At 37.7% G+C, this 19030-nt stretch overlaps 1 protein-coding gene across 1 annotated transcript in view; it reads right to left on the bottom strand.

The window, feature by feature from the left end:
* Positions 1–5429: 5429 nt before the first annotated feature.
* The window catches only part of LOC147357049 (complement factor H-like), a 94733-nt gene continuing 81132 nt past the window's right edge, over positions 5430–19030 (bottom strand). Inside the window, 5 exon segments of the mRNA XM_086342945.1 lie at positions 5430–5626; positions 7069–7251; positions 14146–14319; positions 15381–15557; positions 17798–17959. Of these exon segments, the coding sequence (XP_086199071.1) occupies positions 5430–5626; positions 7069–7251; positions 14146–14319; positions 15381–15557; positions 17798–17959 (893 nt within the window).

The following is a 19030-nucleotide window of genomic DNA, read 5'->3' as shown; positions in this document are numbered from 1 at the left end:
AGTACTGTCTTACTCTTTGCAACCCCATGAATCGCAGCACGCCAGGCCTCCCTGTCCAGCACCAACTCCCGGAGTCCACCCAAATCCATGTCCATTGAGTCGGTGATGCCATCCAACCATCTCATCCTCTGTCGTCCCCTTTTCCTCCTGCCTCAATCTTTCCCAGCATCAGGGTCTTTTCAAATGAGTCGGCTCTTCGCATCAGGTGGCCAAAGTATTGGAGTTTCAGCTTCAACATCAGTACTCCCAATTGATATTCAGGATTGATTTCCTTTAGGATGGACTAGTTGGATCTCCTTGCAGTCCAAGAAGTTTAATAAAAATACATAAACCATTAAAAAATCCCAAAATTTTGATGCTGAAGGACCCAAGGATGAAATGAAAATGCATTAGAGACTATCAACTGAAGACTGAAACAAGCAGAAGAATGAATCTATGATATAAATGACATATCGAAGTTATCCAGTCAGGAGGGATGAAAAACAAAATAAAAAGAAACAAAAATCTTAAATAAAATAATGAAAAAGAACAAACAAAGGCTAAATGATTTATGGTACATCATCAATAGAACCAGTTTTCAAATTATTGAAGTTCCAGAAAGAGGAAAGAAGGAGATGAGTGCAGAAAATGTATTTAAAGATGAAAGGGCTGAGTAAAATGTATTTAAAGAAGTAATGGTAAAAGTTCAGGAAGCTTACAGGTGACCAAACAAAATCAGTATAAAAAATCCTCTAAAACACACATATAATAAAATTGCAAAGTCAAAGCAAAATACAGAAGTCATAAAGGCAGCATGAGGAAATAACATATAAGCTAACAAAACAAAACAAAAACCATGAAACTTACTAAGAAACCTTCATTTTGCTCTAGCATATTTCTCAGCAGAAACCTAGTGGGTCAGGAGAAAGTCAGATGATATATTTTAAATGCTGAAAGAGAAAACTGCCAACCAAGAGCACTTTATTTGGAAAATACCATTCAGAAATGAAAAGAATATAGACTTCTCCAGACCAACAAATACTGAGGAAATATAACACAATTAGACCTTCCTTGAGGTGTGTATGGCAGCACACTCCAGTATTCTTGCCTGGAGAACCCCATGGACAGAGAAGCCTGGTGGGATACCATCCATAGGGTCGCAAAGGGTTGGACATGACTGAAGTGACTGAGCATGCACGCATACCTTCCTTACTAGAAACACTAAAATAATTTTTCAAGATGAAGTAAAAGAGTGCTAATTAATACCATGAAAATATGTAGTATAGTGGTAAACATAAGTGCACATTTATATTCAGAACACTATAGTACTTTGAAATGGAATGTTAAATATCTACATAAAAGTTAAAGTACAAGAGTGCAAAAATTACTATATTTACAACTATTTGTTAATAAATACACACTATAAAAAGAGCAAACTATCACATCAAAAAGATAAGATTCAGTTCAGTTCAGTCGCTCAGTTGTATCCGACTCTTTGTGACCCCATGAACTGTAGCATGCCACACCTCCCTGTCCATCACCATTCCCAGGGTCCACCCAAACCCATGTCCCTTGAGTCGGTGATGCCATGCAATGATCTCATCCTCTGTCGTCCCCTTCTCCTCCTGCCCTCAATCTTTCCCAGCATCAGGGTCTTTTCAAATGAGTCAGCCCTTCCCATTAGGTGGCCAAAGTATTGGAGTTTCAGCTTCAACATCAGTCCGTCCAATGAACACCCTGGACTGATTTTCTTTAGGATGGACTGGTTGGATCTCCTTGCAATCCAAGGGACTCTGAGGAGTCTTCTCCAACACCACAGTTAAAAAGCAACAATTCTTTGGCGCTCAGCTTTCATTATAGTCCAACTTTCACATCCATACATGAGCACTGGGAAAACCATAGCCTTGACTAAACGGATCATTGTTGTCAAATAATGTCTCTGCTTTTTAATAAGGTGTCACCGTTGGTAACTTTCCTTCCAAGGAGTAAGTGTCTTTTAATTTCATGGCGGCAATCACCATCTGCAGTGATTTTGGAGCCCAGAAAAATAGTCTGACACTGTTTCCACTGTTTCCCCATCTATTTGCCATGAAGTGATGGGACCGGATGCCAAGATCTTAGTTTTGTGAATGTTAAGCTTTAAGCCAATTTTTTCACTCTCCTCCTTCACTTTCATCAAGAGGCTCTTTAGTTCTTCTTCACTTTCTGCCATAAGGGTGGTGTCATCTGCAAATCTGAGGTGATTGATATTTCTCCTGGCAATCTTATTTCCAGCATATGCTTTCTACAGCTCAGCTTTTCTCATGATGTACTCTGAATATAAGTTAAATAAGTAGGGTGACAATATACAACCTTGACATACTCCTTTTCCTATTTGGAACCAGTCTGTTGTTCCATGTCCAGTTCTAACTGTTTCTTCCTGACCTGCCTACAGATTTCTCAAGAGGCAGGTCAAGTGATTTGGTATTCTCATCTCTTGAAGAATTTTCCACACTTTATTGTGATCCACACAGTCAAAGGTTTTGGCATAGTCAATAAAGCAGAAATAGATGTTTTTCTGAAACTCTCTTGCTTTTTTGATGATCCAGCACAGGTTGACAGTTTGATCTCTGGTTCTTCTGCCTTTTCTGAAACCAGTTTGAACATCTGGAAGTTCACAATTCACTTGCTATTGAAGATGGCTTGGAGAATTTTGAGCATTATTGTACTAGCATGTGAGATGAGCGCAATTGTGTGGTAGTTTGAGCGTTCTTGGGCATTACCTTTCTTTGGGACTGGAATGAAAACTGACCTTTTCCAGTCCTGTAGACAGTGCTGAGTTTTCCAAATTCGCTGGCATATTGAGTGTATCACTTTCACAGCATCATCTTTCAGGATTTGAAATAGCTTAACTGGAATTCCATCACCTCTACTAGCTTTGTTTGTAGTGATGCTTCCTAAGGTCTGCTTGACTTCACATTCCAGGATGTCTGGCTCTAGGTAAGTGATCATACCATCATGATTATCTGGGTCGTGAAGATCTTTTCTGTACAGTTCTTCTGTGTATTCTTGCCACCTCTTCTTAATATCTTCTGCTTCTTTTAGGCCCATACCATTTCTGTCCTTTATTGAGTCCATCTTTGCATGAAATGTTCCTTTGGTATCTCTAATTTTCTTGAAGTGATCTCTAGTCTTTCCCATTCTATTGTTTCCCTCTATTTCTTTGCATTGATCACTGAGGAAGGCTTTCTTATCTCTCCATGCTATTCTTTGGAACTTTACATTCAAATAGGTGTATCTTTCCTTTTCTCTTTTGCTTTTCACTTCCCTTCTTTTCACAATTATTCATAAGACCTCCTCAGACAGCCATTTTGCTTTTTTTTGCATTTTTTTTTTTCTTGGAATGGTCTTGATTTCTGTCTCCTGTACAATGTCATGAACCACTGTCCATAGTTCATCAGATACTCTGTCTATCAGATCTAGGCCCTTAAATCTATTTCTCACTTCCACTGTATAGTCATAAAGGATTTGATTTAGGTCATAACTGAATGGTCTAGTGGTTTTCTTCACTTTCTTCAATTTCTATGCAATTAAAATTATTTAAAAACAAATTATTTTAAAGATTTGCTAAAACTTTTTATGTGAAAATTGATTATGAACAGAGTTGGTAAATTAACACTCATCTTTACACCGAATGACAATAAATGAAGAAAAATGATAGAAATGATCTTTAAAAATCGCCATTTTCTAGACAACAGTGAAATAACTGCTTGCAGCCTCGGGTCATAAATAGATTCTACAACCATTAGTTGAAAATTTTGGAGAAATAATATCTACAATAATGTTAACATTTACAGCAAAGGTAACTTATCTACTGTAACAATTTCATTTAAGTTTGAGAAAACCAGCTGTTACTAGGAATTCAGATTTAAATCAATTAGCACCAATGGTGATGACCATGCTTCTTAGACTATGAAGGTCACCTGACTTGATGCAGTACAAAGTAATGAGATATCACCTTAAATATTTTAGCTTATTTATATCTCTATTTTAATAATAAAATATTAATGATATTTATAAATTTAAAATGTTTACAGTTAACTGATTTAAGCTTAATATGCTGTTTAAAATGTACAAGTATAAAAATCACCTTTTAGACTGGTGGTGAGTGTTTCTAAAATGCTCTGTACCAGCAAAATCAGGAAAACGTTTCTAGACCTGGAGTTCATTACCAAATCGATCTCTAAAACTCATGTTGTGTCACTTTGCATATTTCTTTATTTTAGAAATATTTTGTGGTCCAAAGTTGATATACGTTAAAGACAGAAAAATTCAAGAATTCATGTAAGTAAAAAGAAGTTAAACACATTTTACACCTATTATCTCTGAATTCAACTCTAGCTATACTACATATTTTCTTGCATTTTTTTTTTGCCAATATTCATCTAGAAAAAGTTATTCAGTGCTTAAAGCAGAGTGTCTTTATTTGTGTGTGTTTATATTTAATATTGAAATTTTTAATCACTTATATGCCATGTTAGAGTAGTTATGCAATGTGATTCTCATTGTTCTTTATTTGAATTATTATGTGTACTTTGATAAGCATCTTGCAAAATATTATAAGATCCAACCAGTCCGGCCTAAAGGAAATCTGTCCTGAATGTTCATTGGGAGGACTGATGCTGAAGCTGAAACTCGAATATATTGGCCACCTGATGTGAAGAGCTGACTCATTTGAAAAGGCCCTGATGCTGGGAAAGATTTAAGGAGGGAGGAGAAAGGATCGACAGAGGATGAGATGGTTGAATGGCATCACTGAATGAATGGACATGAGTTTGAGTAAGCTCTGGGAGTTGCTGATGGACAGGGAGGCCTGGAGTGCTGCAGTGGGGTCACAAAGAGTCAGAAGCGACTGAGTGACTGAACTGAACTGAAAACATTATGTGTTTCATCATTTTTGATTTATTCATCTATTGATAGATGAGCAAAAGTTAGATAAACTACTGATGTTTAATTACTGACATAAATAAGTATGACATAGTTTGCTTCTATATGTTTGTTAGATGATATTATCAATATTTTGAATGTTTTCCATTTCTTTCCACACCTTTTTTCCCATGTATGCTAAAACAGAGTTTAAGAAATGCTCAGAAGAAAGCTTTAAGAAAGTTAGGAAACTGATGGATGGAAGGAGGCACGGAAGTGATTGAATCTAATTTCTTGCTGTAAATATTTCATGAACAGGACACGTAACATTTTGATATTCCAAGTTCAATGAGGTACTTTTAAGAAGTGATTCTTTGGTCTCCCATCATCTCTCAATTGTATTGTCCCCATAATATTGAACACAAATCTGATTTATGAATCAAGAATTTTAAAAATACTTGATAAAATAAACAGAATTGAATTAATAAGGAGAAATCTGAATACATGTACATATTTCAGATTTACAACTGCATTTAGTCAATGTTTTATCCACATCAAGGATACACCACTTTTCCTTCCTGACAAGTTGTTCGAAACGTATGTTGTGGTGTCATTCGACGATAACTATGTTGGCACATAAATACAATATTATCCTCTGTTTTAGAGTAAAGTTTTGTATCATGTTTCCATCTTAACTGTATGTGATGATTTTTCATTGTTTCTTCTGAAATTACACATGCCTCTAAAAAGAAAATAAACATGAACCTTTGAGTAATATACAAATATTTTCTTCAGAATTTTAGGGGTTCAAGAACTTTGGTCCATGAATTCTTCCTCAAATCTTTCCAAACCAATATACTGAAAATGTATAGTGTAGGTATCATCATATTAACAAAATTAATATTATAAGAATGAGATACTTTGTTTAGTGTAATAATTAAATGTTATAATGAAAAATTCATAATGTCAGTTATCATATGAAGAGCTTTCATAAAGGAGCCATTGTTACTTGAATATGAAATTTTCTAACTTTATTTCTATATACAGATATTAATACTCGGTGGTGAAGCATGCAACAGAATCAGTTCAGTTCAGTTCAGTCGCTCAGTAGTGTCTGACTCTTTACAACCCCATAAACCACGGCACACCAGGCCTCCCTGTCCATCACAAACTCCCAGAGTTCACTGAGATTCACGTCCATGGAGTCAGTGATGCCATCCAGCCATCTCATCCTCTGTCGTCCCCTTCTCCTCCTGCCCCCAATCCCTCCCAGCACCAGAGTCTTTTCCAATGACTCAACTCTTCGCATGAGGTGGCCAAAGTACTGGAGTTTCAGCTTTAGCATCATTCCTTCCAAAGAAATCCCAGGGCTGATCTCCTTCAGAATGGACTGGTTGGATCTCCTTGCAGTCTAAGGGACTCTCAAGAGTCTTCTCCAACACCACAGTTCAAAAGCATCAATTCTTCAGTGCTCAGCCTTCTTCACAGTCCAACTCTCACATCCATACATGACCACAGGAAAAACCATAGCCTTGACCAGATGGACCTTTGTTGGCAAAGTAATGTCTCTGCTTGGAATATGCTCTCTAGGTTGAACATAACTTTCCTTCCAAGGAGTAAATGTCTTTTAATTTCATGGCTGCAGTCACCATCTGCAGTGATTTTTGAGCCCCCCAAAATAAAGGCTGACACTGTTTCCACTGTTTCCCCATCTATTTCCCATGAAGTGATGGGACCGGATGGCATGATCTTCGTTTTCTGAATGTTGAGCTTTAAGACAAACTTTTTCACTCTCCACTTTGACTTTCATCAAGAGGCTTTTTAGTTCCTCTTCACTTTCTGCCATAAGGGTGGTGTCATCTGCATATCTGAGGTTATTGATATTTCTCCCAGAAATCTTGATTCCAGCTTGTGCTTCTTCCAGCCCAGCATTTCTCATGATGTACTCTGCATATAAGTTAAATAAGCAGGGTGACAATATACAGCCTTGACATACTCCTTTTCTTATTTGGAACCAGTCTGTTGTTCCATGTCCAGTTCTAACTGTTGCTTCCTGACCTGAATACAAATTTATCAAGAGGCGATGGTTGTTATTTAATCCATAAAAATCATATTGAAAACAGTTAAACATCATGCTGAGTGTAAGGATTATCCCAGGATCCAAGAGAAGTTTAAAGCATTTACCTAAGCATTTTGGTGGTTCTGACCACTCTCCATTCTGACATACTACGTTTCTGTTTCCCCGAAGTTCATAGTAGGCCTGACACCGGTACTCAACAATCACTCCTGGAGGATATACTGATTTCAGGAGTGAGGTAATGTCTCCATTTTCTATTGTTGGAGGAGGCCCACATTTTCCTTGAGAATTTAAAAAATAATGGTGTTTGCTTTATTCAAAGACAACCCCTAAAGTTTTAAATAAATAAAATAAAAATGCAGCCAAATATGTCATATTAAAACTTATGATTTCTGATGACAGAAATGATTTGTAGGAGGAATTTTAATCACTGAATCAGGAATACACATTTTAAGACCCTATTTTACCACCATGGAAGCACATATAGTACTTTAACAAATATGTCTGCTTTGCAGTGTCCTGATGTTCAACATGTTTTCTTTCAGAGTATATGCTGGAAAGATGGATAGCTAAGATTAAAAAATGTTACCCTTTTATACAACATGTTGCAGTGCCTGTGAAAAGAAATTTTTTGGCTTCCATTTCTGGACAAGATGAGGTAAAAATATTTGTGCTTATAGCATCTGCTAAGTATTCCTTCTGCCAAATAAAGGTTCTGAACATATTATAAAAACCAAAACAGGAGACTGTGAAACATGTAGTAAGTCAATCTGCTTAGGGACCTTTGGATTCAAAGAGTTATACTCAAGAGAGTCTTTTGGGTTTTCATCTTGCCTTCTATGTATCCTGAATGGGCCACGGAGACAGCAATCCAGAAATAACACAAGTTCAGAAAGAAAAGTTTCAAGAAGCAGTTGATCTCTTTAGGAAAAGGCCCAGAAAAGAGTAGCTAAGACACAGTTTTCACAATACTGACTTAGTCTAGAAATACTACACGAAGTGTGCACACTAAGTCCTTGTGTGCACCAGGACCCAGAGACCCCACAGAAACTAAGCCAGAATTGTATCTGAGTGTCTCCTGCAGAAGTACAGGTGAGCAGTGCACTGCTACAGGGGCAGGGGCTCTGGGTGCTGTAGACCTGGGTTTGCATAAGCTCTCTTGGAGGAGGCTGAAATTAACCCCACCACAGAGCTGTCAGAACTTACACAGGACTGCAGAAATAGACTTTTAGAGGGTACAAACAAAACCTTGTGCACAACAGACCCAAGAGATAGAAGCAGTGATCCCACAAGAGACTGAACCAGACTTGCCTGTCAGTGTCCAGGAGTCTTCAGCAGAGGCATGGGTTAGCAGTGGCCTGCTGCAGGTTTTGGGGCATTGAGTGCAGCAGTGTATGCATAAGACCTTTTGAAGAAGGTCACCAGTATCTTTCTTATCTCCACCATAGTTTGGCCACAGGACAAAAACAGAGAGGGAACACAGTCCCACCCATCAACAGAAAATTTGTGGAAAGATTTACTGAGCATGACTCCTTCCATCAGACCAAGACCCAGTTTCCCCCTGAGTTAGTCTCTCTCATCAGGAAGCTTCCATAAGCCTCTTATCCTCATCCATCAGAGGGCATACAGAATGAAAGCCACAATCACAGAAAGCTAACCAATCTGATCGCATGGACAACAGCCTTGTATAACTCCAAGAAACTCTGAGCCATGCTGTATAGGGCCACTCAAGATGGACGGGTCATGGTGGAGAGTTTTGACAAAATTCAGTCCACTGGAGAAGAGAATGGCAAACCACTTCAGTATTCTTGCCTTGAGAAGCCCATGAACATAATGAAAAGGCAAAAAGATAGGACACAGAAAGATGAACTCCTCAGGTGTGGAGGTGCCCAATATGTAGGAGATCAGTGGAGAAATAATTCCAGAAAGAATGAAGAGACAGAGAAAAAGCAAAAACAACACCCAATTGTAGGTGTGACTGGTGATGGAAGTAAAGTCTGATGCTGTAAAGAGCACTATTGCATAGGGACCTGGAATGTTAGGTCCATGAATCAAGGCAAATTGGAAGTGGCCAAACAGGAGACCGCAAGAATGAACATCGGCATTTTAAAAACCAGCAAACTAAAATGGACTGGAATGGGTGAATTTAACTCAGATGACCAGTATATCTACTACTGTGAGCAAGAATCCCTAAGAAGAAATGGAGTAGCCATGTTAGTCAAGAAAACAGTCTGAAATGCAGTGCTTGCATGCAATCTCAGAAATGACAAAATGATTGCTATTCATTTCCAAAGAAAACCATTAACTATCACCATAATCCAGGTCTATGCCCTAAACAGTAATGCTGAAGAAGTTGAAGTGGAATGGTTTTCTGAAGACAAACAAAATCTTCTAGAACCGACATCCCAAAAGATGTCCTTTTCATTATAGGGGACTTAAAAGCGAAATTGGGAAGTCAAGAGATAACTGGAGTAACAGGCAAATTTGGCATTATAGTACAAAATGAAGCAGGGCAAAGGGTAATAAAGTTTTGCCAAGAGAACACACTGGTCATAGAAAGCACCCTCTTCCAACAACACAAGTGAAAACTCTACACATGGACATCACCAAATGGCTAATACCAAAATCAGATTGATTATATTCTTTGCAGCCAAAGATGGAGAAGCTCTATACAGTCAGCAAAAACATGACTGGGAGCTGACTGTGGCTCAGATCATGAACTCTTTGTTGCCAAATTCATACTTAAATTGAAGAAAGATGTGAAAAACCACTAGACAATTCAGGGATGACCTAAATCAAATCCCTTATGATTATAGAGTGAAAGTGACAAATAGATTCAAGAGATTAGATCTGATAAGACAAAATGCCTGAACAACTATGGACAGAGTTTCCTGGGAGGCAGGGATCAAAACCATCCCCAATAAAAATAAATTTAAAAAGGTAAAATGGTTGCCTCTGTAGCCCTTACAAATAGTTTATAAAAGAAAAGACTCTAAAGGTAAAAGAGAAAAGTAAAGAGAAAACCATTTGAATGGATAGTTCCAAAGAACAGCAAGGAGAGATAAGAAAGCCTTCCTCAGTGTTCAGTGCAAAGAAATAGAGGAAAACAATAGATTGGGAAAGATTAGAGATATCTTCAAGAAACTTAGAGATATCTTCAAGAAACTTAGAGATACCAAGGACAGTTCATACAACGATGGGCAATATAAAGGACAAAAATGGTATGGATCCAACAGAAGTGAGAGATATTAAAAAGAAGTGGCAAGAATACACAGAAGAACTATACAAAAAAGATCTTCATGACCCAGATAACCACATTTGTGTGATCACTCACCTAGAGCCAGACATCCTAGAATACAAAGTCAAGTGGGCCTTAGGAAGCATCACTGCGAACAAAGCTAGTGGAGGTGAAGGAATTCCATTTGAGCTATTTCAAATCCTAAAAGATGATGCTCTTTAAGTACTGCACTCAATATGCCAACAAATTTTGAAAATATGGCAGTGACCACAGGACTGGAAAATGTTAGTTTTCATTCCAATACCAAATAATGTTCAAACTACCATACAATTACATTCATCTCACACATCAGTAAAGTAATGCTTAAGTTTCTCCAAGCTAGGTAGGCTTCAACAGCACGTGACCCACGAAATTCCTAATGTTCAAGCTGGATTCAGAGAAGGCAGAGGAACCAGAGATCAAATTGCCAACATTCATTGTATCATCAAAAATGCAAGAGAGTTCCACAAAATAATCTACTTCTGCTTTATTGACTACACCAAAGCCTTTGACTCTGTGGATCACAATGTGCTGTGGAAATAAACAGATGGCCATTCTGAAGGAGATCAGCCCTGGGATTTCTTTGGAAGGAATGATGCTAAAGCTGAAACTCCAGTACTTTGGCCACCTCATGTGAAGAGTTGACTCATTGGAAAAGACTCTGATGCTGGGAGGGATTGGGGGCAGGAGGAGAAGGGGATGACAGAGGATGAGATGGCTGGATGGCATTGCTGACTCGATGGACATGAGTCTGAGTGAACTCCGGGAGTTGGTGATGGACAGGGAGGCCTGGACTGCTGTGATTCATGGGGTCACAAAGAGTCGGACACGACTGAGTGACTGAACTGAACTGAACACCTTACCTGCCTCCTGAGAAATCTGTATGCAGGTAAAGAAGCCACAGTTAGAATCAGACATGGAAGAACAAACTGCTTCCAAATCAGGAAAGGAGTATATCAAGGATGTATACTGTCAGCCTGCTTACTTAACTTATAGGCAGAGTACATCATGCTAAATCCCAAGCTGGATGAAGGACAACCTGGAATCAAGATTGTCAGGAGAAATATCAACAAACTCAGATATGCAGATAATACCACCCTTATGGTAGAAAGTGAAGAAGAATTAAAGAGTCTCCTGATGAAAGTGAAAGAGGAGAGTAAAAAAGTTGGCTTAAAAATCAACACTTAGAGAACAAAGGTCATGGCATCCGGTACCATCACTTCATAGCAAATAGATGGTAAAGAATGGAAACAGTGACAGACTTTATTTTGGGGGGCTCCAAAACCACTGTAGATGGTGACTGAAGCCATGAAATTAAAAGACACTTGCTCCTTAGAAAAAAGTTATGACCTACCTAGACAGCATATTAAAGAGCAGAGATATTACTTTGCCAACAAATTTCTGTCTAGTGAAAGCTATGGTTTTTCCAGTTGTCATGTATGGATATGAGAGTTGGACTATAAAGAAAGCTGAGCATCGATAAATCGATGCTTTTGAACTGTGGTGTTGGAGAAGACTCTTGAGAGTCCCTTGGAATGTAAGGAGATCAAACCAGTCAGTCCTAAAGGGAATCAGTCCTGAATATTCATTGGAAGGACTGATGATGAAGCTGAAACTCCAATACTTTGGCCACCTGATGCAAAGGACTGACTCTTTGGAAAAGACCCTGATGCTGAGAAAGATCGAAAGCAGAAGGATAAGGGGTTGACAGAGGATTAGATGGTAGGATGGCATCACTGACTTGATGGACATGAGTTTAGTTAAACTTTCGGAGTTGGTGATGGACAGGGAAGCCTGGTATGGTGCAGTCCATGGGGTTGCAAAGAGTCAGACACAACTGAGCAACCAAACTGAACTGATTTAGTCTAGAAACACATGATGGCAGAAATCTAAGGCCAATTCTTTCCATGCTTTGATCTACAGGGTTCAAGTAAGCAGCCCAGATTTCCACCCACATAATAAAGGAATAAGAAACCTCTGCCTTTTCTCCTGGTGTCAGAGAAGGCCAGGTGGGACTTGCAACCTATGTGGCAGTAATGGAGGCCTGATTAATGAAGGAGTCCAATAATATCCTTAGTCTCAAGATATAAAAGCTCAAGTGTCCAAATACAGTTGAATATCATTTATCAAACCAAAGACCAGGTAAACCTCAAAAGAGAAAAAACAATCAACAGAAGACAACACTGAGATGACACAGATATTGAAATCATTGGATGATGGTTTTTAAAAATCTAGTCCAATTGATAGAACTAGAAAGATTATTATAAAACCACATGGTTCAGCAATATATTGCAGATGGCAGAAGGATCAATAAGTTTAATATTAACTAACTTTGAAAATAGACTGAAAAGAAAATGGACATAGCTTCAAGGACCTGTGGGAAGATAGCAAAGAACTGTTGACCATGAAGTTGAAAATAAAGAATAAGAGATAAAAAAAAATAATGGCTGATTCCCTGTGCAATCATTTTCTGATGGCCTAAATGGAAAGGAAATCCAAAAGAATGGGGATATGTGTATGTATATGTTTAGCTGATTCACTTTGATGTGCAGTGAAACTGACACTATATTGTATAGGAAATATACTCCAAAATTATTTTTTTCAATAATGGCTGAAAATTTCTCAAATAGGGCATATGACTTAGCAATTAACCAAAAACAACTACATATTAAAACTGCTCAGTGAATTCCAAATGGGATGGAGCCAAAGAACTTAATGTCAAGATACATCATAATCAGTACCTGTTGTGTTGTTCAGTCATTCAGTTGTTTCTGACTGTTTGCAACCCCACGGATTGTAGCAAGCCAGGCTTCCCTGTCCTTCATTAACCCCCAGGAGTTTGCTCAAAGTCATGTCCATTCTGTCGATCATGCCATGCAACCATCTCATCCTCTGATGTCCCTTCTCCTGCCCTTAAACTTTTCCAACATCATGGTCTAATCCAGTGAGTCAGCTCTTCTCATCAGGTGGCCAAAATACTGGAGCTTCAACTTTACCATTAGTCTTTCCAATGAATATTCAGGACTGATTTCTTTGAGGATTGACTGGCTTGATCTCCTTTCAGGATAAGGGACTCTCAAGAGTCTTCTCCAGCACCACAGTTCAAAAAAAATCAGTTCTTTGGTACTCAGCCTTCTTTGTGGTCAAACATTCATATCCATACATGACTGCTTGAAAAACTATCATTGACAATAAGAACCTTTGTTAGGAAAGTGATGTCTCTGTTTATTAACATGCTTTTGAGGTTTTCATAGCTTTTCTTGCAAGGATAAAGTGTCTTTTAATTTCATGGCTGCAATCACCATCCACAGTGATTGTGAAGCTGAAAGAATGAAGTCTGTCACTTTTTCCAAGTACTTCCCTTCTTGGGAATTGGTGAGTATTGACCTTTTCCACTCCTGTGACCACTTCTAGGTTTCCAAAATTTGCTGACGTAATGAGTGTAGCACTTTAGTAGCATCACCTTGTAGGATTTGAAATAGCTCTGCTGGGACTCAGCTAGTAACCTACCTTTAAATATCATACATAGTTATAGCTGCCCACATCTATGTCATATTTTGTGATCAGGCCCCAGCTGCTTATTCCATGTCTCTAAGTGGAATTTCTTGGGCTGTTAAATGTAATTATGGTATATTTTACACACTTATTCTTCAGAAAACAACTGAGTATCTTAATGTTTAAGACAGGAAATGTCCCATGATTCCAACTGCTCAAATCTAGTTAACAGTCATACAATATACGTGTTAGATTACATATTAAGACCACAAAAGAACTGGATTTTCAGCACCATTTTTTTTGCAACTAAAAATTATTCCAGAAAAGCTACTTCATCCTAATTTAGTATCAATATATTTTGTTCTTAATATATTCTCTAAATTTGGTGGACAGGGTGAGTAAGATACTCTACCTTTGCACTGAGGTGGTTTTGTCCAAGTTCCATTTAAACATACCACATGTATCTCCCCAAAGAGGTCATAATTCCCGATGCATTCATAATGTGCTTTCTCACCACTTTGATATCTAGACTTCTGATTGTGTATAATAGCATTTTCTACTTGAGGTGGATTCACCCAGGAAACATCTGACTAGAAAGATAAAAAAGTATCTTTAATATAATGATTATCATGAACAGCAAGGAGGAAATAGAATGTCAAATATATTCCATGGTTGTTTTGATTCAACAGTTAATCTATCATGAAAGACTGCTAATTGTCATCAGTTTATATGTAAAGTTAAGGCAAAGGAAATAAAGCAATATTTTTCAGCATGAATTAAACTTCTGTATCTTAAATCTCTCCCCTATACTTCACTAGAAAAGTGATAAACAGTTTTTAGGGCACTGAAGAAAAAGACTTTTCCTGGAAATCTCTTTTTGAGGTTAGTAAAATAAAAATTATAAAGTATATAAATTCAAAATGAACTTATATATCATAAGGAAAACATAATAAAATATCACTTGACATCAAAATTTTGTTAACATTCCTCCTGTTTATGAGATGTAACTTTAGGGCCTTTCAGAAAATAAACACAGCAGGTTCTTCTTTAGAGACTCAATGAAGAATTAAACACTCTGAAGAATACTATAGTTGCAGGGAGAAGATGATTAATTAAAGATCTGAACAGAAGATCTTGAAAAATAATAGAAAAATAAAGTGTAAATTAAAAAAATATGTATATATATACTTTAATGATATTTTGGGGCAAATGCTAAGGACACCACCATCAATGATGTGCATTCCTCAGTGTGATTCAGGGGATGCAGGGGCTGTAACTACAAGAGGCTGTAGCCATGGGTCCTAAACTGAAATATACACAGAATTCCTTGGGAATCATCAAGACATTGTCAGAGTTTCAGCCCCAGAGGTTTAGATTCAACAAGTCTCAGTGAGCCTGTGAATCTGCTTGCATATCTAACAGTTTACAGAATGTGCTGAGAATGCTCTTCCAGGACTGTGCTTTGAGAACTATTGGGCTACAACACCAAACACTGGGGACACAAGTCCATCTCTTTTTATGTTGAGGCACAAACTGCTTTTGACCTGGCCTAAAAGTAATCTATGTACATTTAATGATAGTGGAGGCAATTTTCTACATTATATTACTTCAGATACTTACATAAATTTTAAAATTTTACCAAAGTACCTCTATATGCTGTCCTTCCTATCCATTTGCTCTTAATACACTGTATAGTATTAGATCCATCCAACTGATAATATGATAGACACTTAAAAGCCACTTGTTCTCCTGACCTATAGAAATCCTTCTCCTGATCTATGAGTACAGCATCATCAAAGGTGGGCAAGTTAACACAATTTGTGCCTGAAAGAGAAAAGAATATGCATTTGTTTAGTATATCTTTAAAGATTCATAGCCACCACTGATTATATTCTAGAAAATAAAGTTACATATCAAACCAATGAATATTTAAAGCATTTCTCTTATACCTAGAGACAAGTGTCAGAAATCTTGATTTAGTCACATTGACTATATTATCAAAAATACAACATGGGAATGGTGACATTCTAAGAGGTAGAGCTGCATACTTCTCAAATTTAAATTCTCTTCTCCCATGACAGCCCATCTAAATTATGAATGTTTCTATTTTTGCCTTTATAAAAATATGTTATCTTGAATTATGTTAAATGTCTTAGAAAATTGCATATTACAAATAAATGGTTGATAAATTAACAGCAAATTGGGTAGTGATAAGAGCAGAGTTCAGCCATAGTACAGGAACAGAGACCTGAAATCTGTCATGTGTATCAGAGGATGCTCAAACTGCACCTTAAATGATGTGAAACTAAGACAATTTAGCTGGTGTTATCAAATTGCCAACCTCCATTGGATCACAGAAAAAGCAAGGGAATTCCAGATAAACATCTACTTCTGCTTCATTGACTATGCTAAAGCCCTTGATTGTGTGGATCACAACAAACTGTAGAAAATTCTTGAAGAGATGGGAATATCAGACCACCTTACCTTCCTCTGAGAAAACTCTATGTGGGTGAAGAAGTATCAGTTAGATATGTACATGGACAATTGACTGGGTCAAAATTGGAAAAAGAGTACTTTACGGGTGTGTATTGTCATCCTGCTTATTTAACTTATATGCAGAGTACATCATGCAAAATACCTGGCTGGATGAAGCTCAAGGTGGCATCAAGATTGCCAGGAGAAATACCAATAACCTCAGCTATGCCTCAGATGACACCACCTTAAGGGCAGAAAGTAAAGAGGAACTAAAGGGGCTCTTGGTGAAGGTGAAAGAAGAGACTGAAAATGCTGGCTTAGAACTCAACATTCAAAAAATGAGATCATGGCACCTGGTCCCATCACTGCATGGCAAATAGATGGGGAAAAAATGAAAACAGTGACAGACTTCATTTTCTTGGGCTCTAAAATCACTGCTGTTTGTGACTGCAGCCATGAAATTAAACGGTGCTTGCTCCTTGGAACAAAAGCTATGACAAACCTCGAGAGCATATTAAAAAGCAGAGCCATCACTTTGCCAACAAGTCCGCCTAGTCAAAGCTATGACTTTTCCAGTAGTCATGGACAAATTTGAGAGTTGGACAATAAAGAAGTCTGAGTGCCAAAGAATTGATACTTTTGAACTGTGGTGCTGAAGAAGAGTCTTGAGAGTCCCTTGCACTTCAAGATCAAGCCAGTCAACCCTAAAAGAAATCGATCCTGAATATTCAGTGGAAGGACTGATGCTGAAGCTGAAGCTCCAAGACTTTGGTCACCCGATGAAAGTGAAAGTGAAAGTGAAAATGAGTGAAGTCCCTAAGTCGTGTCCGACTCTTTGCGACCCCACGGACTGTAGCTTACGAGGCTCCTCTGTCCATGGGATTTTCCAGGCAAGAGTACTGGAGTGGGTTGCCATTTCCTTCCCTGGAGGATCTTCCCGACCCAGGCATTGAACCTAGGTCTCCCACATTATAGGCAGATGCTTTATCATTTGAGCCATCAGGGAAGTCACCTGATACAAAAAGCCAACTCTTTGGAAAAGACCCTAATGCTGGGAAAGATTGAGGATAGGAGGAGAGGGGACTGCAAAGGATGAGATGGTTGAATGGCATCACCAGTTCAATGGACATGAGTTTAAGCAAACTCCAGGAGACAGTGAAGGACAGGGACGCCTGGCTTCCTACAGTCCATGAGGTTGCAAAGAGTCAGAAATGACTGAATACTTAACTGCAACAACAAATCAAACTTTCCGTGGTAGCTCAGATGGTAAAGCGTCTTCGTATAATGCAGGAGACCTGGGTTCGATTCCTGGAGACGGAAATGGCAACCCACTCCAGTTTTCTTGCCTGGAGAATTCCATGGCCCGAGGAGCTTGGTAAGCTACAGTCCATGGAGTCACAAAGAGTTGGACACGACTGAGAGATTTCATTTTATTATTTCTAGGGTTATTAATTCTCTACCAGAATTCAGAACTTTTCATAGATACCTTGTTAAATTCTAGAATTACTGTTTAGTTTCGTATTTGTGCCATTTATGCTTTGAATTAAAAGATATTTGTCAGCTTAAGAATAAAAGGGAAAACACTATACTTATACAATTTTGTGGACAAGACCATTTCCTTCCTAAACATCTTACAGATGCAGGTCCATCAGTTCCAAACCCTTCATCACATTTGTAAGTAACTTTTTCTCCATATTGGTAACTGTCTTTCTTGTGAGATACAACACCATTCAGAATATAAGGTGGAAGTCCTGGGAAGAAATAAAAAAAAAAAATGATTTCATGTTTTACTAACTTTGAAATTTAACTTGATGTACTGGGTCAACATATTTGGTAATTTTACTTGAAAATAATAAATGATTATACAGGAACCTCCATGACATGGGAGAAAAGTGCACAAATTTTTCCTAAAATCACCATTCTGGTGTGTGTCCACTTGAGCAAGAACTTGAAACAGAAATTATCAATATATGAAAGAAACCATCAGTGCTGCTCTAACCAATCATGAGTAATAAAAGAAAAACACAATGAGGCTCCAAACATCATCTCAGGAAAAGTACTATATTTTGTAAGAAATTAAAAGGGATTTTAGGGAAGACATATGACATATTTTTGAAACTTTAATTGATAGGAATATAAATAGGTTTACTAATATGAATAGTTAAGTTTAATTTTAGTGCACATCCAGTGTTAATACAAAATAATTGCCAGATTGAAAAGTGATTCTATACAGAAGAAACAAATTTTTTAATTAGAAAAATGATTAATTTTATATGTAAAATTTTATTTAACATATAAATATATACATTTTATTTCCATACATAAATTACCTATAAATAGATGTTCCTTGATGTATTTAGAATGGGAAAGACTAGAGATCTCTGCAAGAAAATCAGAGATACCAGAGGAACATTTCATGCAAAGATGGGCTCAATAAAGGACAGAAATGGTATGGACCTAACAGAAGCAGAAGATATTAAGAAGAGATGGCAAGAATACACAGAAGAACTGTACAAAAAAGTTCTTCACGACCCAGATAATCACGATGGTGTGATCATTGACCTAGAGCCAGACATCCTGGAATGTGAAGTCAAGTGGGCCTTAGAAAGCATCACTAGGAACAAAGCTAGTGGAGGTGATAGAATTCCAGTTGAGCTATTCCAAACCCTGAAAGATGATGTTGTGAAAGTGCTGCACTCAATATGCCAGCAAATTTGGAAAATTCAGCAGTGGCCACAGGACTGGAAAAGGTCAGTTTTCATTCCAATCCCAAAGAAAGGCAATGCCAAAGAATGCTCAAACTACCGCACAATTGCACTCAT

The sequence above is a fragment of the Bos grunniens genome, chromosome 16, assembly GCF_055505025.1.
Source record: "Bos grunniens cultivar Pamir isolate PY7600 chromosome 16, Bosgru_T2T1.0, whole genome shotgun sequence".
In the NCBI taxonomy this organism is placed as follows: domain Eukaryota; kingdom Metazoa; phylum Chordata; class Mammalia; order Artiodactyla; family Bovidae; genus Bos; species Bos grunniens.
Note: the sequence above shows the minus strand (reverse complement) of the source record. Positions and strands in the feature narration are given on the sequence as shown.